The sequence below is a fragment of the Perissodus microlepis genome, chromosome 13 (assembly GCF_051167445.1).
Source record: "Perissodus microlepis isolate ML-2025 ecotype Zambia chromosome 13, ASM5116744v1, whole genome shotgun sequence".
Taxonomy (NCBI): Eukaryota; Metazoa; Chordata; class Actinopteri; order Cichliformes; family Cichlidae; genus Perissodus; species Perissodus microlepis.
In genome coordinates, this window is record NC_140473.1 from 3,156,053 (window position 1) to 3,181,006 (window position 24,954).

The window sequence follows — 24,954 nt, forward strand, 5'->3', positions numbered from 1 at the left end:
ACAAAGAAAACACCTGGATCACCACGATCACCAAAGACCAACATAATAAAAACAACACCATCACAATAAACTAGCTAATAATAGATAACAGTAGATACTTTTTTAATTTCACCTGTTGAGAATGAAAAAAGAAAACGAGAGCAATAGAATAAACAACGTCACGATGATATATGGGAATATAACTGTAAATACTAAATATTAAACATTATTGTGCAGCACGTAAGATCGACAGCGCACAGTGTGCTTTGAGGTAGGAGCCAAAAAGGGTGTCGTTTGTGTGTGTGAGCACCCGTGTGTAACCTGTGAGCATGAACGCGCTTGTTTTAAAAGGTTCCTTCATGTAATGATCTGCTAGAGGGTGTGGGGAGCCACAGCCCCGTCCACCAGGGCATGAAGCAGGTATGGAGGAGATCAAAACTCCAGACATCCAGAGGTCCTCAGAATACAAGAGACCAAGGAAGACCAACAGAGGGGCAGCCGCGCCACTATCCCCGAAAGAGCTGACGAGAGTCCCAGATGAGGGGTCACTCAGCAGCCGCGGAGCAGAAGCCAGGGGGGGGTTGCAGTGACATGCCCGTGAGCTCCGCCGGCAGCCAGCTGTGCCAGAGTGACCGAGCCCCAGGCCGAGAGGCCGAGGACACCCCACCCCCGAAGTGGCCCGAGCGAGCCCCAGGCTCCAGGCCCCGATAAGCAGCCACCAAGGAGTGATCCAGTGTGTACCTGGACGCCCATCCCCAGACACAAAGAACCACCAACGCACGATGTCTGAGGGCGTCTGCCACTGGCAGGGGAAGTGGTGGGGGAGATAGGCCTCCATACCTTGGAGGACCTGGGATGTCCCCAGAGAGGTGGTGTCTGATACCCGACCTGACATATGGACACAGACAAACAGGCACACACAGATACAACCATCCATTCCCACCCTCATGCTCTCATATGCAATTACTCAACACTCACCCAACGTGGAGACAGACATAGAGAGACACTGTACACACAATCACACTCCCCAAGTGTACTCTAAGCCCCGGGTCTAGGTACCCTTGCCCCTGGAGGGGAAAACTGCACCCAGACCCAGGTGGTGTTACCCTTTTCCCTGGGGTGGGGAGAAGCAGACCACCCCGACTCCGCAGCAGCAGGGAGGCCTCACATTCCAGACCCTAGTCGGACGGTCAACTTCTCCTCCTAGCCCTCCCGCTCCAGCAGGCCGCAGAGAACGGGGGGGGGGGGGGTGAAGACTCCAAACCTCCCTCCGCCCGCTCATATGTAGTGTTGATGCATGTGTGTTCTAAGGTGCCTTTAAAACCCAGGAGGGCATGGAGCTACCTGCTAGAGAGCAGCAGGTTAGCGCTTAGCCCCTCCTGCTAGCCCTCAATGTCTACGTGTATTTAAAAGCCATACAGCCATGGGTCATTGTGTGCACCAATGGGAGGGTTGAGGCTGCCCACTGCACATGCATGGCCGGAGTCGCAGAGACCTCCACCCATGTCACTGCTCTTTTGTTCAAAGCATCTCCAGACTGACTCACAATGTGTGAATGTTGTGGGAAGGGGTGTCTGGAGATAAAGTGTCCTTTTAAGCACCAAACGGCCAGCATGAAGCAGGCATTGGCACAGGACAAAGCCTTTTGCTCGGAGGTAGCTGCTAATGGTCTTCAGTTGAAGCGGGCGCACCCATACTACTCTCAGGTACAAACACAAATCTTTGTTACCGGCGCCAGCCACTGTGACCTCGTCGTATGGACACAAAGAGACTGTGCTGTGATACGCATCTTCCCTGATGTGGATTTTTGGGAACCGCGTTTAAAGCAAGCACAAGACTTCTTCCAAAAAGTGTGCCTTCCTGAACTTGTTGGCAAATACTTCTCCAAACAAAGTGCTGCTCTAAATAACCAGTAGTGTTTCATTTTGTGGTTCACGATTGATGCCAGCTGTGCGTTGCCATGTAAATAGTTAGCAAGTACATAAACATGAAATGCAAAGTACATGTGAACAGTTCTTGAATAAAAAAAAACAAGGTCAAGGTCAAGGTCAAATTTATTTATATAGCACATTTCAAACAGCCGATGCTGCACAAAGTGCTTAACAATATAAAAATGGTATTAAAAAGCAACAATGTAATACAATAATAACAATAAAAAACAATAAAAGGACAGTAAAAGAATTAAAACAATAACTAAACTAATTCAAATAAGACCAAAATGCTTGGGTCATAGTGTGTTAAAAGCCAGGGCATAGAAATGTGTCTTTAGTAAAGATTTAAATTGCTCAAGTGTTTGTGCAGATCTAATATTTAAGGGGAGACTATTCCAAAGTCTGGGACCTGCCACAGAGAAGGATCTATCACCACGGGATTTGAGGTTAGTCCGTGGGATGGACAACATTAGTTTTGAGCTAGACCTCGTGGTTTTTCCTGGAGCATAGGCAGAGAAGAGCTCAGACAGGTAAGGAGGGGCTCGGGCATTAAGTGACTTAAAAACAAAAAGTAGAAGTTTAAATTGGATCCTGTAGGAGACAGGAAGCCAGTGTAAAGAAGCTAAAACACAACAAAAACATACTTTTCTTTTCTGTTTTATTGAAACCACTTTACAGAAAGTACAATTATTTACAATGAACTGTACATGCAACACAGCAGTTTTATGAATATTCAACAAGAGCAAGTTTCATTTGGCCCTGGTTTGACAACCACACTGGGGCACATATTCACCAAAACGCAGCAAACCTTAACAATCTTATCAAGCAGTGTTGTGTCTTCACCCTCACATGATATAAGTAATCGGATTGGCATTGTAGTTTGTAGCATTTTGAACTTGTTGCGCAAACTACCTGTTACTCGCTCGACGTGAATTCTCAGGTGGGCAATTGCTCTCGTTTCTTCAACGTCCCTTGCATCAAGTTGACAGTAGCCTTTTGTAAACACAGGAATCTTGACCTCTGCACACATCATTCCTACAGCATCTCTGATGTCAAAGCCTCTGTCAGCCAATACTACATCCCCTGGTAACAGCCTTTGAAGAATGCCACAGTTCTCTGTGATGTGTTTATCGGATGCACAGCCCCCCCATCCCTTGGAAATGAAAGAAATAGATCTGTGGGGTGTAATCCCAATGAGGTATGGTGTGTGTACCCTTATAATGAAAGTATAATGAGAGTACGTTTGTGCACGTGCCTTTAAATTAGATGGTCTTTCTGTTCGAATCTCAAAACAGTCAACAATAATGGCTATTCATTTTCCAAAAGTTTCACTAAACTGAGGAGGCATTGTGGCCTGCAGACAGTGCCTCTCTGGCCAGTGCACCAATGCTCCTAAGCGGGCATACAAAACATCAATGGTATTGACGAAGATAGAAGACAGTGTTTTGTGGGACACATCGAATAGATGACAAAGATGCTGGACCGGAAGATCAAGTCTCAGACGCATTAGTGTGAGTAAGAGCATTTGGAAACCTGACAGTTTCTTCGATATTGGCAGGTAATCTTTTACAGTGTTGAAGAGGGACAGTAAGATAGCATAACAAGGTATTCCAGTGTAATATCTTACTTTTTCAGTATCATCCTTTAAGAAATTTTCATTCAGCTCTGTCTTTTGCAACTGTGATCGAAGCAGTCTGTTCTCCTCCAACAGCCGGTTTATTTCTGCTCTGCTTTGTTCACTGCATACACAATCCTTCGTCTGCCCTTTAGCTTCCGTGACTCTGTCTATCCGATCACCACTGTCCACATTTGCAGCTGATACCTCAACCTCCACTTGTCCAACACAATTCCTGTCCACAGCCTCCATGACATAGTGATTTTGTTGTTGGTCTTCTGTCAGATCTTCACCTATCACTTCTGCACGGGGCACACCTTCAGACTCTGCAGCTGCATAATGAAAGCCAGTAAGATAAAATTAGTATATACACATAAGGCAAATGCACACCACTATTCCAATTACAGGTACGTGATTCATCTGAAAGTTATGTGCAGATTAGCGTACAATGACAGCAATTTTGGATGTTGGGGGGGGGGGGTTGGTGTTTACCTTCGATGGGTGCTCTTTTTTGCTTTCGTTGCATTCGCCTTGCATGCCGGTGTTCTGAGAAACCACCCTACTCTGACAAAACGTGCTACCCGTATTCTAATTTGATGGTGACTTGTGACTAAACCTACCCCTAACCATAACCCTAACCATAACCATAACCTTAAGAAGTATTCCAGATGGGTGACAGAAAAAGAAGTTAATTTGGCGTTGGTGTTGTGCGCATGCGCCGCGTCTGCGCAGAAACATTGGGTAGGACGTTTTTTCAGGCAGGATGGATTCCCAGAACACCGGTCCGAGTTTGACACAGGTATGTCATCATGCCCCATGTGCAGCGTTGGAGCCCAGTCTGGATTTGTTACATCCATTTCATATGCTGGTTTGCCTGCAATAATGGCAAATAATAAACTACTCTGTCAACATGATGTGGTTCTGCAGCATCACACATTAGGATGTTTGATCTAATTGTCTATGACCTCAGCACATTGAAAATAACACTAAAAGCCTATTAAGAGCGATATGAATTTATTTAGAACTTACCGGAAAGAAAATGTCGCGAGCAAACCAACACAAAACTGGGGATGGCAGAGAACTCGATATCAGCTCGTCTCACCACTGCTATCCAAGCCTGACATCTTCGTGGTGGCAATTGTGGCTCAAGAGTTGAGAGTTCGCCTCGTAAGCTGAAGGTTGCCAGTTCGAGCCCTGGCTTGGACAGTCTCCGTCGTTGTGTCCTTGGGCAAGACACTTCACCCGTAGCCTACTGCTGGTGGTCAGAGGGCCCGGTGGCGCCAGTGTCCGGCAGCCTCGTCTCTGTCAGTGCGCCCCTGGGTGGCTGTGGCTACAATGTAGCTTGCCATCACCAGTGTGTGAATGTGTGTGTGAATGGGTGGATGACTGGATGTGTCTAGTAAAGCGCTATACAAATACAGGCCATTTACCATTCGTTTAGTAATATCGGATACATGAGATCCCTCACGTTGCTTCCAGGAGGGGAAACAATAAAAAGAAAGCCCATTTTCCAGCTTCTTGCCTTCCCGATCGTGTGATCTAACGTTGCAACCGACAACACAGCAAGTACGAACCATACCTAATGTTTCTGTGTGCTTTCGCTCCCGTGTGCTTTGTTTGGCCCACTAAGATGGCGGCTCGACCAAAAATCGTGGCCGCGCCCCCTCCCGTGACATCACGCTCCAAAGCCCTATATTATTTGATACAGTTTCACTATATTTATTTATTTATTTATTTTTTTTTTTGTGTCCCGTTTGGATCTTTAGCCATCAGAATTGTTGTCTTAAGGCCAAGAAAGATGCCAAGCGGATTTATTTTACCAAGTGGATCATCATGGCCTTGCCATATTGGTCCATTTGATTGACCTTTATTATAATTATGAATTTATTTTATTTTCGGTTGCTACAAACGGGACAGACATGACTGGGGGATAGGACAGGGAGAAAGAATGAAAGAAAGAGAGGGAGAGAAAGAAAGCCAAAGGGGAGAAGAGACGGTGAGAAGGGGGGGAAGAAAGAAAAAAAACAAACAAACAAACAAACAAAACACCTGGATCACCTGTATGGAGAAAAGAAAACAGAAGAGAAAGCAAACAACAAAGAGCAACATAATAAAAAAAAACAGCACCATCACAATAAACTAGCTAGCAGTAGATAAGAGTAGATACTAAATAATAAACGATATTGTGCAGCACGCAAGATAGACAGCGCACAATGTGCTTTGAGGCAGCAGCCAAGAAAGGTGTAGCCCGCGTCTGTGAACACCCGTGTGTACACCTGTGTGCATATCTGTGTGGATCAGCATGCTTGTATTCCAAAGGTTTCTCCATGTAACGATCTGCTAGGGAGTGTGGGGAGCCATAGCCCCGTCCACCAGGGTATGAAGCAGGTATGGAGGAGATCCAGGCCCCAGATATCCAGAGGCCCCAGAGTACAAGGACCCGAGGAGGACCACCAAAGGGGGGGGGGAACCGTGCCACCCTCCTGGGAAGAGCTGAGTAGAGCCCCAAACAAGAGGTCACCCCGCAGCTACGGAGCAGAGGCCAGAGGGGGTTGCAGTGGCGTGCCCGCGGGCTCTGCCGGCAGCCAGCTGTGCCAGAGAGGACCGAGCTTCAGGCCCAGAGACCAGAGGCCTGAGGGCATCCCACCCCCCGGAAGGGGTGAGTGAGCCGGTACATACATGAGCGCCCAGCCCCAGACGACAAGGATCACCAACACACCAACGTCTGAGGGCATCAGCCACCGGCAGGGAGTGTGGTGAGGGGAGATAGGCCTCCGTACTTTAGAGGGCCTGAGATGTACCCAGAGAGGTTGAGTCTAAGACCCAAGCTGACATATAGACACAGACGAACAGGCACACGCGGACACAAACGTGCATTCCCACCCCATATGCACAACCAAGTACTCGGCACTCACCCAACGTGTAGACAGACACAAATAGACACTGCACAGACAGTCGCACTCCCCAAACATACTCTATATCCCAGGTCCAGGTACCCCTGCCCTCAGAGGGGCAAGCCGCACCTAGACCCAGGAGATGTAACCCTTCTCTCTGGGGTGGAGGCAAGCGGACCACCTCCTTATCTGCAGTAGCAGGGAGGCCCCGCATCCCAGACCCCAGTCTGACGGCCAGCACCTCCTCCCAGCCCCCCAGCCCTGACGGCTAACAGAACCGGGGTGAGTGAAGATTTCACTATATTTAACGAAGTAAGACTGTAATCAGGTTAACGTAATGTCTGTTGTTTTCACATGAATTACCCATAAACAATTTTACAATTTATTTTTAAATTCATAGTCATTTACGGTAAAAAATAAATAAATTATTATTTACTGTGAAATTTATGGTTACCAAAATAGGAAACCGTTTTGTGTTCTACATTTACAGTTTATTTTTCACGGTGAAATTCTGGCAACCACAGCTGCCAGCTCATCCAGAGGACAGGAGAAGTATGGTTAGAATTGTTGTGGAGGCCATGCAAGTTCTCTGCAGAAACCCTAAACGTGCATCTTGTGAAGAGGTTGCTAAGATCATTAAAAACTAAACAGATACCCTCAAACATTTGCAGATTTTACTGAAAAGGGAGAAAGACTGGGTTGCGGACATTCTTTAGAGGAAAAGAAAGACATCCTGTTAGCAATTTTTAATTCACAAGGACCTGGAGCTGTGGAGAGACCTGATGTGGATGACTTCATGTGCCTCACATATATTTCTCAGCAGCAGCTTATTAACAGTTGTCCTTCACTTTCAGTAGCTGAAATTCAGGAGCAGTGGCCATTCTTGTTTACTCGGAAAGGTCTTTCGAACCACTTTCAGAAACTCACAGGTATTGATATCAGTGAGCGCTTAAGTCGGGCCCTCATAACCAAAGGCAGAAGGATTGTTAACTATTTCTCCAGCCAGAAGCTCAAATGAAACCTTGGTATAAGGACACTTCTCCAGCAGATAGAAAGTGAGGAAGTTTTGACCAACAACAAGGTTGGCACAGCAGCCATACTTCTCATGATGAAGTATTACAAGGAAAATGAAGACTCCCTCTTTGTCTTAGCAGATGTAAGCTTCTTTAATACAGCTCTAGGTTTAATGCCGTTGCTTGCTGTCCTGTTTTTTTTTTTCGTTACATAAAATGTCTTGGTCCTTTATCTGGCAGGAAACATCTACCAGGACGTCCCTTGAAGCCGAGAGCAACCTGGCAATCACCCCAAGGCTGATTATGGTTGGTAAGAAGTAATTTATGAACTAGAGCTGATTAGACCATATTACAATTTCTGTTTGGCACAGGAGTTTTTCATGGAGACAGGTATCCAGTCTCTGTTTATTTAGCTCACATTTCTGTAATTTCCTATAAACCAAGGTTGTTGGACATGTGTCTCAGTGAATCCAGCAAAGTAACAATATCAAATTTTACATTACATATTACTGATCAACATGGTAGTCTAGCTACACTAACAGCAGAAATACTGAAGTCAATACTGTAAAGTTTAACAGCAGCACAAACTATAAACTCCAAAATAACCATACAGTTGATGGAACTCCAGTAATTTAATTGGGCTGACTCTTTGTTAGGTGTGTTTAATGTGCAGAATAATTCCCAATTATGTACAATAATAATATGTTAACACGGACTACATAAGGCCATTAATAATTAACTGTACGTAGCTATTTGCTTTATGATTATCTAGACAGTGTGAAGAAGTGAAGTATTGAAATTATTTTGTGTTGCATAATGACAATGTTGCCCCTGTACATTTAAAGACAAAGTTTAATGACCGCCACCTGCTGGATGGTGAGTGCAGAGGGGCGTGTAATTGTTGAGCTGGACAAAGAGAACACCTTTGCTGATGCAATGTCAGTCTTCTTTGGTTCATTCTATGTATTGAACCTGGAATACCAGGAGTCAGCGTGTGCAACATTGGAACTAATTCAGAGGTATGTTTTAACAGTTAGCTAATTGTGACAGATGATGAATAAATTATCCCTAAGTAGGTCATTTTTTTCACATCACAACTCAATGTTACTGTATGTTACTATTTATTGTGGCATGCTTTAAGGTTCTTTGTAAGGATAAACCCTGAAGAGGGAACAAAATGTACCTCCAAGGTTGGGACAAGCAGAAAGACTGGGACCACTGTGAAGCGAAAGGTTGTTCACATTAACCCTCATGTCTCCAAAAAGTTTATTCTGTTCATCTGGACGTAGCATTTTGTGGGAGAAACGTTTCGTCACTCATCCAAGTGACTTCTTCAGTCTCAGCTGACTGCAGGTTTCCCCAATCTTATAAACAGTACATTTGCATAATGACTGAAACCAGCCCACTGAAGGAACAATGTTCCTTCAGTGGGCTGGCAGAAAGACTGGGACCACTGTGAAGCAAAAGGTTGTTCACATTAACCCTCATGTCACAACTTTCCTCCAGCGGCTTACTGAATTTGAGTGGAAAACTTCAAATTAGGTAACTGTTGTTGCCATTTATAGTGAATTTCTTGCATAATTTAAGTGAACAATGTATTGTTACCTGTGTCTCCACAGACGATCCATGGCCCATGCTTTCTGGACATTTACACGAGGCGAACAACAATGAAGACAAGCTCTTTCGCCATCTTGCAAGAAGCTGTCTCTGTCCAATAGGTTTTATGAGTGCAACAGTTTTGATTTTTTCCCCCTTCTTTTACCCGTTTCTTAAAATTTATTTCAGGTACTTACACTTTTATTGTCACATGCATTGGCTCACCCTACAAATCAATGAACTCAGTCCACAAAGCAAGGTCAGGGTTCAGTGCAGGTCCTGCTCCTCCATGTCCTTGTAGACCCTGCTTTGTACATTGATTTGGTGGTGTGAGCCAGTATTTTGGATAAAGTGTATATAGAGGCAGAAGTGTGGGGCTTGATGTTCTATTCATTTCAATTCAGTTTATTTGTATGGTGCCAACAAAATGAATGCCAAAGCACTTCACAGTGTAGGTTTAAGACCCTACAAAATATAACTAAGAAAACTCATCACTTGAGCATATGTTGTCTGTTATGATATGGATATGACATAATATCGCAACCATCTGAGAAAATACATGGGTTAAATGGTTTAGTAAAAACAAGTGCTTCCTCAATCAAAATATGTTTTCAGTTCTTTTCAGTTTTTGATTTTGGAAATGTGTATTTTTGCAGAGGAAAATCAGACCTGAAATAAAAAGTGGTGTAAAGCACATGAATTATGAAATATATATATATATATATATATATATATATATATATATATATATATATATATATATATATATATATACATATATACATATATATATATATATATATATATATATATATATATACATATATACATATATATATATATACATATATATATATATACATATATACATATATATATATATATATATATATATATATATATATATATATATACATATATACATATATATATATATATACATATATATATACATATATATATATATATATATATATATATATATATACATATATATATATATATATATATATATATATATATATATATATATATATATATATATATATATATATATATGTATATATATATATATGTATATATATATATATGTATATGTGTGTATATGTATATATATATATATGTGTGTATATGTATATATATATATGTGTGTATATGTATATATATATATGTATATGTATGTATATATATATATATATATTTGTGTGTGTATACAAATTTTACAAATTCTATACATGTGTATACATGTATACAAATTTCTTTTATTTTTTATTTTGCATACCATGTCAAGCCTTTCTGTATATAGTCATGTCGTAGATTTTGGAGCAAAATGATTAAAATGTTCTATTTTATTTTAGCAATCATCAACTTCATATCCAGGTTTCGTACGGGTGCTTGAAATGCTTGAAAAATCTTGGATTATAATATTGTAGTATTGGATTTCGGATTTGGTGCTTAAAACCTCTTGAAACTGTAACCGTATTTCATTCACTACAAATAACTATCTGGTTGAATAGTTTTCTTATCAGAAAGAGAAATAAAAGTCTAAAAGCAACATTTCTCTGTCTGGGCTGCCTTGTACCTCTGCACGTCAGTCTGTTTCAATGTGTGACCCCCAGCGACTGTAGAAAATATGGACGACGCGACAGCTCCCCAAAAATAAAGCCAAAATGTCTCTATCGCCCCCTGGTGTCTGGCTGTAGTACAGGTCATAAACCCCGCCTCCTACATGTTAGCGGATGGGACAAGGGTCAGACTAAAATAAATTAATTCTCCTCAGATCATGTTTTTCCAAAGATTCCTCCTTTGTTATCAATAGTCCTCATCACGCTGATTTATGTCCAAGGGGTCTCCTTTCCCATAAGTTTGATTCTAATTCCTACCACGGTGATGTTAAATTAGGGTGTAACGTCATCATAGCAGCTTTGACTGGCAGCTGCAGTCACGGAGAAACTTGCGTATCTCTGTTCGGGAATAGCAGATGGAGCATAGGCTCTGAGAGGAGGGCCAGCGTTTACGTTACGAAAACACGACCGACTGTTTTAACCTGACAGCCTGAGGTGTTCTTCATAGTAGTGATGTGTCGGTCGCGAATGAAACTGAGCCGACTCTTTGAAGTGAACGACGCGAGCCCTGGGTTTCTTTCTTTCTCTCACCCTCTCTCTCGCACTTTTTTTCCGCTTCACTCCGCACGCGAGCCCTGTGCTTTGCGCTGATGAATCGCATTATTGGCTGGACTATGGGATAAGGCGACATCGTTCTAATCCCATACAGCAGCCAGTCACTTACTGACTAACACTGCAAAACAGAATTGTTAAAGTGTTAATGTTAATTTCAATTCAGGTTAGATTTTTTTTTTTGTACGCAACGCAGTGCGCAATTGCGCACGCCCGCAGCTTAGAGGGAACATTGGTTACAGTCATTAGGATTCACTGAATTTTTAGTTAATTTTCCACTCGTTTAGAAAGAATGCATGCCCTCTTTCACGTTTCACGTCACACATCAAGTCCTAATAAAAATGATCTATTGTTTAACAGGCGTTAAAATTACGCCATGTTAACAGAAACTAAGACAAAATGCAGAATCAATCAAACTACCTACACAGATTCAATAGCTTGCAGCACTATTTTGAGCGACAATAACTTGAAGTGAGCTTTTCAGTATGACTTCTCATACATATCTTTCACATTATTATGGAGGAATTGTGGCCTCCTCTTCTCATTGCTTCAGTTCATTGAGGTCCGCCAGGGTTTGTTTATGTACAACTCTCTTTAGGACCTGCCACAGCATTTCATTCGAATGAAATGCTGTGGCAGGTCAGCCTAACCCTAACCCTAACCCTATGCTCTGAACTTTGACTGGGCCATTATAACAATTTGATTCTTTTCTTTTTCAGCTGTTCTGCTGCTGATTTGCTGCTGTGCTTGGGATCACTGGCCCACCTTTGACCTAACCTTTAGCTGTCAGACAGATGGCCTCACATGTGACTCTAGAACACTTCGGTCCACATTGTGGTCAATGAGTGGAAGGTGGCCAGGTTCTGAGGTTGTAATATAAGTCAAACCATCATCATCTTTTCATCACCATGTTTGACAGTTAGTATGAGCTGTTTGTGCTGATACGCTATGTTTGGTTTTAACTATATGTGATGCTATGCATTATGACCAAGCATCTCTACTTTGGTGGGCCCAAAAGAGATTGTTCAGTAAGTCTCTGGTTGTGTTTTGTTTAATTTCAGATGCAATTTTGCAAATCTAAGCCATGTTGCCATGTTCTTTGAACCTTTTAAAAGTCATTCAGGATGCCTGGGCACTCTTTTGTCCAGAAACTAAAATTAAGAAATAATCTTTCATTGAAAATGCTGCCCTTATTAAGATACAAACTTTTCCAGTCTTCATGGAACACTGAAATGTTCAAAGCAGCTGTACTGGATCTGACACCTGTGACCACAGCGATACTTACTTGTCACTTTTGCTTTTGCTATTATGCCAAAGCATCAATAATTAAAATCAACACATGCTTGAGGGAAATCTCCAAACAACAAAGGAGGAAAAACTTTCAGACTGTTAAAGATAACTGTGATAGCTGTGACTGTAGTGAAGTTTGTTTCAGGAAATACAGTTTCCCCCCTGTTGTGTTTACATGAGGCTGTTTTAGTTGCTTAGTAATTAAATGCAATGCACAGCAAAGCAATTCATATAATAAAGTATACAGAAAAGATTCTGCTATGTTTATTGTGATAAACATTTTGTAGATTTAAATGTCACCTGCTTTGTGGATAGGCTAAGTATAGAGCTATAATCTTTATGAAAGATGTTTAGTCAACAATAGAAAGTAGTAAATGAACACCATGCTCATGGAAAAAGAATATGGGCAAACTGAGTAGGAATGGATATAAAGATTTTTATATGAAAATAATAGTTTTTCAACTACTCCACATGCAAAAAATATCTAATCATAGCGTGACCCTTATGGTTATCCATAGGTATTCTTTGCAAAAATGTAAAGGCAACACATGATTGGCTCATGTGCCCTTGGAACAAATGTATTAGTGAGATATTTTTTGTCCACTACAGCACCATCAGCAGTTGCACTGTGGGTCTTGTGGTTTACACTGTCAAAAAGTTCCCACAAATTGTCTGTGTGCATTGTTGTGGTTGCCACTTAAACTCGTAGTGATGCTGCTGACTCTTAAGCTCTGTCAGAGTTTGCAGTGTCATCAGGTTTTTTCTACACTCTCTCAATCAAACCTAGAAGCAGGCGGTAAGCCATCTGTTGAAACTGGGGTGAAATACACCAAAACCTCAAAAAGCCATGGTCACGTGATATCTATAGTGTTTCCAACTTTTATTTTATCCATACTGTGATTTTTAAATGCCTGTCCATGAGTGCCTTTCATTCTTCTTCTTCTTCTTCTTCTTCTTCTTAATAATAATAAATCAAAACAGCATCAATCTGTCACTATCAAACATCTAATCTTTATTTCTGTTCCACGTCAGACTTTCACCTGTCTCAGCTGGGAGGCCTCAAGCAAAAACAAAACACCTAAAACATACCAGACCTCTCTACATGAGTGTATTTCTTCATAGATATAGTGTCACAGTAATCATGTGTAAATACATGCTGCTTCTGCATTTTAGTTTAATTTTTGTCAAATAAATAATGACATTGTGTAAAATATCGTGTTTTGTTATTCATCTGAGGTTAGATTAATTAATACACATGACACTATGTTTTATTATCTCCTGATATGTAATACCTTGGAAATGAAAGAGGGTGTGCGTTCTTTTTACTGTATTTATTTATATAGATTTTTTCTATTTTCCTTGGCCCTCTCCTGACCGGTTTTGGTATCATCTCATTTATAAAAATCCTGGAAATGCTCCTGGGAGTTGTATTTTTAGTTTACAATCTGGCAGTGACACTTTTTGGAAATGAGGATTGACTTTTCCCCTTTTAGTGATTGCTATCCTTAAGAAGAGAAGTCACGCTTCCATAAATATCAGAGCAAACTATGATCAGTGCTATCTGCCCTGATTATAAACGAACCTAAAAATAGAAGCAGCCCGTCACTTTGAACAATCAGAGTGCAGCACTGTTCACATCTAACTCCAGCAGATGGCGTAACAAACCAAGAGGCACAAGGAGAGAGCGAGTAAGCGAGTGATGGTAGAACGAGAGAGGCGAGCCTGCTCTCCACACTATCACACCTTATCATCCTGGCTCTTCGGCTATGCACCTGCAACCTCTCCTTGGAGCCCCCCTTCTTATCATCCTCCTTTTTTCCGCCCTCCGCCCCGGCGGTCGGACAGAGGTAGTGCGCGCTCAGCAGCGGGAGTGCGCAAAGCGGTCGGCATGCACCTGGAGAGAAACCGCCCCGCCAAGCCGGCCAAGGGCTTAACCAGAGACGCAGCAGGATGCGGAACGATGCTCTAACGACAGTGATATAGCAGCAGAGCACTGGGTGGATATCAGAGCTGCAGCATGGGCGTGGGAAAGAGGCGCAATGACAGCGATGTGATTCCACAGATATAAGAAGGGTGGGTGGGGGGAACCCGAGTTACGTTTGGACCAGAGTTGTGCATTTGAAAGCTTCGATTTGGTTGCTCTGAAATTCATCAGACACAACACTTTGTTTTACCTACCGGTCTACCTTCACCGGAGTTTAAAGGGATGGAGAAAAGCGCACAGCAGCAGTCCAAAAGCGCAGAGAGATCAGCAGAGGACATCTCCAAAATACCCGATGAGGAGCTGCTGAAGTGGGGTAAAGAGGAGCTGGTGAGGCGGCTGCGGAGGGCAGAAGCAGAAAAAAGGGGCGTCATCGTGGAGCACGGCAATCTGATGCGGGAGGTGAACCGGAGACTCCAACAACACCTGAACGAGATACGGAGTTTGAAGGTGAGGTCGGGTGGTGCTGATGAAGGGGATCCCGGGGAGCCAGGCTGTGCCAGGGCCCGTGTGGGGTTTCTTCCAATGTGTAGACTATGTGTAGACAGCCTGCTGACTGAAACAAGTGTGGCCTCTGCATGAGAAGAAATACGGCCAGGTTACAGGGGTAGATTTAAGGTCAAATTTAGCTTTAAATAAGCAGATTAAACCTGTTGCTTCTCCATGCAGGAATTTGGAAACATTAATAAAAGGAAAATTGTACCTTGTACCTCTGTTTTATGGTTTATTATTATGTGCTAAACAACATATTAACTTAGAACAGGTTTTCTGAGAAACTATTTTGTAATGCATTTTTTTATTTTAATTTTCTGCACTAAAAAATCAGTTAGTGGAGCTGGTAGACTAATACTGCCAATTATCATTGACTGAAGCTCCAGTTTCATTAGTGGTTACTTATTGGTTGCGTCCTTGACAAACCATTTTATCCTTTAACCAATAAAATGTTGAAGAATAGATAAAATTGTCCATCATTCTGCCCTGCCTCCCTAATAGTCCAGAAGCTAAAGACACACACACACACACAGAGACACAGAGAGACACACACACACACGTAATCTTCTTCATCAACGCTTCATTCATAGCAGGAATGAGTATGTAATCTCTCTATGTGCTTCTGTGTGTGTGTGTGTGTACACGCGTGTGCTCTGTGTAAACCAGGACGTGAACCAGAAACTGCAGGAGGACAACCAGGAGCTGAGGGACCTGTGCTGCTTCCTGGATGACGACCGGCAGAAAGGGAAGCGGGTGTCGCGGGAATGGCAGCGATTGGGTCGCTACAGCGCTGGCCTGATGAGGAAGGAAGTGGCTATCTATTTGCAGAAGCTTAAGGAGCTGGAGCAGCGGCAGATGGAGGTGATCCGGGAGAACCTGGAGCTTAAGGAGGTGTGCCTCATGTTAGAAGAGGAGAGGGCCACAGTTGTGGCTGGAAGCACAGGGGGAAGTGGTGGTGGTCAGGGAGGCCCTGGCTGCAGGAGCTCCATTGACAGTCAAAGTAGCCTGTCTCAGCTGGGCGGTGGCATGCCTACACCAGGCCTGTTGCGGGATGTTGGCGATGGAAGCAGCACCTCCAGCGCAGGGAGTACAGACAGCCCAGATAACCCTCACCATAAACCCTCCCCTCTTGGCTCCAATTCAAGCCCTGGATCTGGCTCAAGATGCAGCTCTTCAGGACAAAAGAGAGATGTTTGTGAATTCAGCGGGAGGAGGCGCAGCTCCACCACCGAGTACCACACCTTTCCCCAGTCCTGCCGGCCCCGTGGAGGGTCCCTCACCAACCTAGAGCTTCACAGCTTTCGAGGACACAGCCCAGAGAAACACAGCAAGTCTCCTTCCAGGCTACCTTGTGGCTCCCACTCCAAACCCTGCAGCTCTGACCTACTAGCACAGAAACAGCTACTGATGTCAGGACAGGCATCTCCAGGCAGTGGCAAGGGCTCAGCTAAGTCCAGCCCAGATCTGAGTCAGCGACACCGGCAGGTAAACTCAGCAGGGGCTGGGAGTCCGGAAGCCAAGCAGGTAGCAATGGGCACACCTGAGCACCTGAGAAAAGGGCGGGTGATTGTGGGAAGTCCAGAGTCTATACGGCACCACTATCACTATCATCAGAGCCCAGGGGTGGAGCACAGCAAGGGGAAGTATAGTAGTGGCTCCCCTGGCAGGGATGGAAGTCACAGGAGACCAGCAGGTGAAGAGATGGCCCCCCACCACCAGAGTCTGTACAACGGTAGGCACATGGTAACTCTTATCTTGTATTTTTTCATTCATAAACCATTTAGACACATAAATGAACACTTATACATTTATAGAGAGATGCACTAACATATTGTTCTATCTAACTAGAAAATGGTGGAGGCAAGGACTAATAATGACCAAATAGAGATATTTTTATCAATTACATGAGCCGTACATTCACAACAAGCATACAAACATTTGAATGTTTTCAACAATATACATTTATTGCATTTCTTTACTTAATGAGGATAAAGGGGGCGATGGCGCGATATGGCAGCCTCGCCTCTGTCAGTCTGCAGGGCAGCTGTGGCTACAACTGTAGCTTGCCTTCACCAGTGTATGAATGTGAGAGTGAAAGAATAGTGGTATTGTAAAGCGCTTTGAGGGGTCCCGAAAAGTGCTATATAAAAACGCAATCCATTATTATTATTAAACTGTTTACTGTTTGGAGTCCATGTTAGCGGTGTGCCTATTAAAGCAACAAGATAAAGGAACTACATAGCTGATATCAATGCTTTAGTATTTGTTTGCCATCATCTCAGTATATTATTTTTTAAAGTATTCCTTCAGATTGTTAAAACCTAATAGGCATATAGAAGATTTGTTATGTAAATACACCTTAGTCTATTTGATCTAATGCTTTTTTTTACTTGACCATTTTAATAATTTTTAACCAGGCTTCTGCTCCCATATTCCACCTTTCATTTATATTATTTGTGATTCAGATTCATTTTTGTATATCTTTACATATATTAAAAAGTTGAGCCTTTGAATGTAAGTTAAATGAAAAAATATTAACTTACGGCTTATTTGCCAGTGTTCTCTGGGAAGTTTGTATTTATAACAACAAGCTTTTAGTTGCTAATATAATTAAAAAACAGAAAGAAGCACATGTAATACTTTTATTAGCAATAACTCAGTTGACCAAAAACTGCAATATCAAAACAGTTCAGGAAGTGGAGAATGGAAGTGAGAATTTGTAGACATAAATTCTCATTATTTTATAATCTTTCAGTATAAAAAACAAACTAATGGACTTCTCATGGACTTTCTATGCTGTGGTTCTCCCAAACTCTTAAGTGTAAAGTCACAGTAATGGATGACCTTGGTTCAAGGAAACACAAGACTGAGTTAACTCATAGAAACTGCTGAGGACTTAGCTCGGTTTAGACGTGGCCTATGAGCTAGACCTACAATTATAGTCGCACATACATGTTTGGATGCACATGCGCACACAGTGACAGCTGAAGGATGAGTAGACAGTATTTAGGCATGGAAACAAATAAAGAGAGAGTTTAACATGCATGTTTATATAGTGTAGTATGCATGCGGGGACACAGGTAAGTGTGACTTTGTACCCATTCATTTTTATTAGCTCACATCTGACAGCTGCTTAGCTCTTCTGAAACGCTCACATGGAATTTTTCCACATGCACACTGCACAGGCCCCTTCAATTTTTGACAGCAAAAGGACTCATGACATTCTTTGAAACAGCTGAGTGGATTTGAAATGCATTGGCTTGGCTTTTAAGCTTGACTTAATTTTGGCTTCCATTAAATATTCCAAAGTCCTCCCTTGTGACTCTTTGGTTTAGTTGTTTCTCTGTGTTTTTGAGTGTCGGCTTTGCATGTGAAAAACAGCATATCGGCACAACAAGCTCACATCAACTAGGGTGGTCCAAAAAATCGATACTCACATATTAATTGATACTAAATTAAATCACTCAATTCATACAATATTACAGTGTTCACTTGCAATGATCGATATCTTCTAGCTGCACCGCTGCAGACAGACGGACGTTCAGCTCCTCCTCTCACTAACAGTTGAAGTATTTAACATTCATGATATTGAACTACACTTTGGGATGATTTTTAGTGGTCAATAAATGTTTTCAAAACATTCATTTATAAACAGTTATTATAAATGTTAACCTGGCTGGTGCACATGTTAACATTAGCTCCTTAACTATTAGCAGTTACTCATTAGCCGCATTAGCCACCTGTTATAATTACGTAGCGGCTCGTGGACTTGGGTTGCAGATGGAATAATGAGCCATGGTTGTTGGCTGTGCAGAGCAGTGGGGGAACTGTTGCTGAACTGAGCAGAGTATCCAGAGAGTGGACGACTAATCCGAGCAAGCAGAATAAACTTGAGCAGAGCACCACAATCAGATGGTTTAAGGTCTGAAGAGCAGAGCTGAGGATGTTGAGAGCTGCAGACTGAGACGAAAAAGCGTAAATGGTATTTATGAGAGAGGCTACAGGCAGATGCAGACAAGATGATGAACTTTTTTTACTTTCACAATAATTTATTCAAATGTTTCTTATTTTGTTTTAAAATGCAGGAAGTGACTAGTTTAATCTTTCACAGTGAGCTTTAACTTTTCCATAATGCTCTTCTGCAGTCAATGAGTGGAGCATGATCTCCTCTGTAGTAGCAGCTCTGTATTCTAGAGTCACATATGAGGCCATCTGTCTGACAGCTTTGCCAAAGCTGGGACATGCAACAGAACAATGATCCAAAGGACACACCAGCAAATCACAATGCTCTAGTGTTGTCTGTCCAAAGGAATACTCTTGTGGTTTCTTCAGATGCAACTTTGCAAACCTTTGTCATGCTGCCATGTTCTCTTTAGAGAGAAAAGGCTTTGTCCTCAGTCTTTTTCTAATTGCACTGTCACGAACTTTAACATTTACATACTATCTGAGGACTTTAGGGTCTGAGATGCAACTCTCTGGATTTTTGGAATTTCAATGAGTCTACTACAGTCTGACCTTCTTCTGGAAAGTATTAACACACACCTGAATACTCCAGATGATCAAACTGCCAAAACGATTTGAAAGAGGGGTGTCACACTTGTTGATCAACTAATCAAATGCATTTGATCTGCAGCAACTGGCTCTATCTAATCTCTAAATTACTTTTTCACATGTCTGTACAACCCAGACCATTTTCATGATTTTCTAATTTCACAGGATTGTATGTTGTGAATCCTTGGGCTAGACTGTCAACACAAACTATGACTGTTTTATTCTAAAACATCTGAAGAAGAATATTGCCTCATATTACAGCATATCACTGGTGCTGTAAAAAACATAGAGTTCATGAATAAATCATGTATTTTTAGGCCATAACACAATCTTTGTTTATCTCTTGCCCAAACCTGCTTCCCTACATCCAAAATGAAATTAGGTTTTGACACACAGTAGGAGAACCAGAGGGAACTGCAGAGGCAAGTGAGCAAGTGGTTAGAACCATACTGAAGTGGCTCAGTCTTAAAATAAGTTCAGAAGACGGCGATCTTACACCAGAAATTGGCCACATTTTAAATCAGGTTAGACAGTTCAGATACCACCAAGTATATGAAATACAATGGCACATGTTTTTATAATTTTGTACATCACCATAGTAGAATTGAAATCAAACAATCAAGATGTGACTTAAATACAGTCTTTCAGCTTTATTTCTCAAGGTTGAACTAAACAATAGCATTAACTGTTTCAAACAGACATCTATTTTTATACACAGTTCTCACTGCCAGGATTAAAAGTTGTGATGGACAGGGCTTAGCAGCGACTGACCTTTCAAAATAAGAGGGAACATAACTAATTCGAAAATATGCATAAGGGCTATATAAATAAGGAAAGTGTGATTTGTCAAACGTACACGTGACACAGTGGGGAGTGACAAATCTTATCATGCTCTATGTCTGTCTGCTTGTGCAGTGGCTCGTTTACATAAAGAATGGCAAATGCTGTCTTAAAAATCCTCATATTCCCAGGAGATCCTTGTTTCTAGCCTTCAGTAATGAAGCTCATGGCTGCTGTAGGACATACTAGTTCAGCATTAGTATAAGTAGAACAAAATGAAGTGTTCTTGATTTAATTTGTGTATTTTCAATCTGTTATTTTAAACAATAGTTAAAAAGTATGATGCACCTTAACTATCACTTTGCCATTGTAAGACAACATTAAAGGTTGCAGTTAGGTCTTTGTATTTAGCACTACATTACAAAGTGCACATGACCCTTCCTACTGAAACATGACTGTATAAATACTGTGTTGTGGTAGTCTAGCATCAGTAATGATTTCTACTGTGCTGAGTGGAAGTGCTCTATATTACAGCTGAGACCATGGGAAATAGCTTTGTACCTTAGGTGGACACAGGATGCCTGACTCAGCTATTACTAGGAAACAATAGTGGCTGGATGTACTGTACTGTAAACTGAGATGCTGCACAACTTTTCATACATCCTACTATGAAAGAGAACAAAGCATATGATTTTGGTAGAATTTACAGTATAGAAAATCACAAGCTCCTCACAAGTTTTCTGTCTATTAGCTCTCAGAGAGAATAGCGAGTAACAAAAAGATGCATAGACCTAAAAAAATAAATCGATCTGAAAAATGAGTCGGATGCTATGAAACCCGGTCTGGTTATAAATGGTTTAACTAAGAACACGGATGTCACCATAGCTGAAATTTTAGCTGCAGGAGACTAAATTCAGGAGGCAGGAACAGAAATGCTGATTTAGTTTATTAAGATTTAATTTGCTCCAAATTGAGACTTAATGAGTTTTTTGGCATTAAAATGAAGTTAAATGCTCTTTGTAGATATTCAGAGGGAAATGCTGTTGCAGGAAGAGTTGCAGGAAAGCTGAAGCTTAAAGTGAATGAATCTGGATTATACACACTATGGTGAAGAAATCAACAACACACTCTTCAATAAGCCAAACAAAGTATCATCTGACCAAATATGCAACTGGCCTCATCCCAAAAAAGTCACAAAAATGGTGCCAAAATGACTTTCTGTTGCCTTTAGAGTCCAGCATTTTCATACATATACATGAAACACAGCGGTGGGGCAGAGGCATCTTGTTCTACCCATTTAAGAGACACAAGCTTTCAGCACACCTGTGATGTGTGTAAGTTTTTATGAGCTTTCAAATATGTTTAGGCCCTTAAATAAGATATTTATTTGTGTAAATAATAATAAGATACAACAGGGCCTTCAAACTGTCAGTGCTCAGGTGTTTATCTCTAAAAGCATATAAATAGTTTTTTTAATTACCCTCACTTTGGTTACCTACATACATTGATATATACGTATATATATAAATTAATAACCGATGCTATGCTAACTAAATAATTCTTTACAAATATTTCAGTCACTACAGACTGTTGGCTGCACCTGCACTTGCTGCCCATTCTACCTCAAGTATCTGTGGTATGATAGAAGAACATGCAGAGTTTTAGCTCCTTGTGACATCCAAGTGTTGTTGCTGCACTACAAATTGGATATGTTTGGACTTATTTAGTATTAGTAGAAATAATTCATTGGTTATTTTATAAAATAATTATTATTCATTCTACTTTTGCTTCTTTGATTGGTTCATGAAATGCTCCCTGCAACGTTCTTATCCTCTTATTCTTTAACATCATCTATCTCTTCTACTGCTCATTCATTCTGCTTCTGCTTCCTTTGTGCTGTCTCCTTTCTGTCTACTCCATGCCTTTGGACTATAGCAGTTGGATAATACAAATTCTTAACTGAAGCTCTTCACTTCTTGTTGCAAACTTACACACAGCCAGTCTAAATCTTCATTAAGCAGGTTCCATCAAGGGCCAGCACCTTTACAAATTGAGGTCATTAACATCAATATGCTCTCTGCTCTCCAGTCTTGGTGCACTAAATAATTGACTAGGCACTATGTAATTTTCACCCTTTATAGTAGCACTGCTATGCTGGTATCAGTATATGGTGTCTATGTAATGTGACCCTCAGGCTGTCTACTGGGACTGTAATTGAGGTATGTCAATTGTAGAGATATACACATTAAATGATATTAGATACAGTACTTTATCATAACAAATGACACTGAATGAACTGTAATTGGGTATAAATATACTCAAGTTTAAAGTTAGTCATATATTTTAATGCCATTTAAAGATATGTTATTTGCAACTATTCACTGATAGTGATTTTATTTTCGTTCATACTGCATGGGTAGAAGATGCCATGATACAATTTTAAATTCAATCATATAAAATCAGATATGGGCTGTAGCAGTTATGGCATCTTTATTAAGGTAGGACAGTGAGCTTTTAGCACCTATTACACTATTTCAAAGGGGGAAAAAAGAGCTGTGCTTCAGTAAATATTCATTGTTATTCTGAGGGATATACAGTGCATCTAGAAAGTATTGACAGTGCTTGGCATGTTCCACATTTAGTCATGTTTACATCACAATATTTTATTCATGACATAAATCATGAAAAAAAAATCTGTTGCATTTGTGATATCGCTGTGGTTTTTTTTTTATGTCATACGGTACGGGAGGAAATTTCTGGGAATTATACATGGATTGCATTCTGCAGCTAAACAATCAACTGTGCAATGTTCAAATTTATTCGTGGCCGCACCAAAAAGAAAACAGAAAATGAGAAAAAAAGCATGTTGGCAATGCTTCAGATAGAAAAAAAATTATTTTGGTATTACCTGCCTTTCTAGGAACATGTTTTTGACACAGTTTGTATGGTGCTTTGATTTCTTGGCAGACCTTAAGTAGTAAAATATCTCCACACTACCGACTTCCTTAGACCCTTCTTTTCAGCAAATAAGGATCCTTGTCTTATGAGCCTTGGGCTGCATCCATTGGGTTGTTAAATTTTCATTAAGATTTTTTGTTGTTATTTTGTCTTTTATCTTGCCCATGCTCCTAGCAAGCTCAATGGCACAGATGCAGCAGCCCAAACATGTGTTGTTCCAACCACATGATTGATTTAGCGTGACACAATTCTCATTGTCAGTGGTTTTTTGTCTTATCGGTCAAAATGTGGATGGAATAAGTTCTATCGACTTTACAATGACAACAGAAAAGTTATTTTAGCATAACTAGCTTTATCATTTCATTGATTAGTCCTAGATATAAAGGGCTGTTACAGTTCTTCTAAAGGGGGAAAATATATGTTAGTAAAACTGCAATCACCAATTATTAGTATTAGTATTTTCGTCTAGGAAATGATAAAATGTACATCCAGCATCCACAGCTCTATTTTGGCCCCTGGTTTATTGCACAGGATTTAAATCTGTTATCTCCTTCTGCTATCTCCTGAGCGAGCTTGTCATTATTGTGAAATCCAATAGTGCTATTTTTCTCAGTTCTGACAAAGCTCTTCTGGAGCTAGTGGGACCATACAATTGTTTTTTCTGGAGTATGAGGCATGATCAAAAAGCTCTAGGAATTACCTAGAAAAAATCTTACCTGATTTTATTTGGCCAATATCCTGTTCCCAGTCTTCCCAGGCTTCTCCAGACAGCTGGACAAGTAACAGCTTTTTCAGATTGCTCCCTGGTCCCATTTTCTTGTCACATCTACGAGAGATTTCAATCTGGTTTTCGCTCATGTCACAGTACCGAAACTGCTCTACTTAAAGTCACTAACGATCTTCTAATCGGAGATGACTCTGGTCTTCTCACCATTCTCGTCCTTTTAGATCTGAGCTCAGCCTTTGACACCATTTCTCACTCTGTACTTCTAAGCAGACTTTCCTCTCTCGGCATCTCTGACATACCCCTCGCCTGGTTTCAATCATATCTCCTCGACCGTTCCCAGTTTATTCAACTAAGATCATTCCGCTCTCGTCTATTCCCCGTCACCTCTGGTGTACCCCAAGGCTCAGTTTTAGGCCCTCTTCTCTTTATAATATACATCCTCCCTCTAGGTACCATCTTCCGCAAATTTGATCTTCAGTTTCACTGTTTTGCTGATGACACCCAGTTATATCTCTCTTGCAAACCTGATTCCTCCCTCCCACCTTCTTCCCTTACAGAATGTCTATCCGAGTTAAAATCCTGGTTTACCTCTAATTTTCTAAAGCTCAATGAGGATAAAACTGAGATCCTCCTTATTGGCACCAAATCCAACCTTTTGAAGGCAAACCATTTCCCACTCACCATCGATAACTCCACAGTTTTCCCTTCTCCTCAGGTTAAGAGCCTTGGTGTCATCCTAGACAGTTCACTTTCCTATAAATCTCACATCAATAATCTCACCCGTTCTGCCTACTTCCATCTACGTAACAGATTGCTTCCTTCTCTTTCCACCCAGTCTACGTCCATTCTTGTACATAGTCTTGTTACGTCCCGTATTGACTACTGCAATTCTCTTTTGCATGGTCTCCCCCAAAAATCCCTCCATAAGCTTCAACTGGTTCAGAACTCTGCTGCTCGCATTATCACCAGA

At 41.3% G+C, this 24,954-nt stretch overlaps 1 protein-coding gene and 2 pseudogenes across 3 annotated transcripts in view; 2 read left to right on the forward strand and 1 right to left on the reverse strand.

Moving 5' to 3' along the window:
• Window positions 1-2,020: 2,020 nt before the first annotated feature.
• On the reverse strand, window positions 2,021-6,244 carry LOC146374502 (uncharacterized; annotated as a pseudogene). Its single transcript, XR_014802090.1, has 2 exons — window positions 4,018-6,244; window positions 2,021-3,857 (listed from the first exon to the last, which is right to left on the reverse strand). The product of XR_014802090.1 is annotated as an uncharacterized LOC146374502 (transcript).
• A 621-nt stretch (window positions 6,245-6,865) lies between these two features.
• Window positions 6,866-9,174, forward strand: LOC146374503 (uncharacterized; annotated as a pseudogene).
• A 4,984-nt stretch (window positions 9,175-14,158) lies between these two features.
• LOC146374504 (uncharacterized) overlaps window positions 14,159-24,954 on the forward strand; it is a 36,811-nt gene continuing 26,015 nt past the window's right edge. Inside the window, exons 1-2 of one of the 2 annotated variants that reach the window (XR_014801960.1) lie at window positions 14,159-14,926; window positions 15,635-16,711. Coding sequence is in view for 1 of the 2 variants with exons in the window: in XM_084948454.1 (XP_084804580.1) it covers window positions 14,702-14,926; window positions 15,635-16,700 (1,291 nt within the window). In the remaining variant the exon portion in view is untranslated. The remainder of the gene's footprint in view (window positions 14,927-15,634; window positions 16,712-24,954) is intronic. The other variant, XM_084948454.1, reaches the window with a different exon arrangement.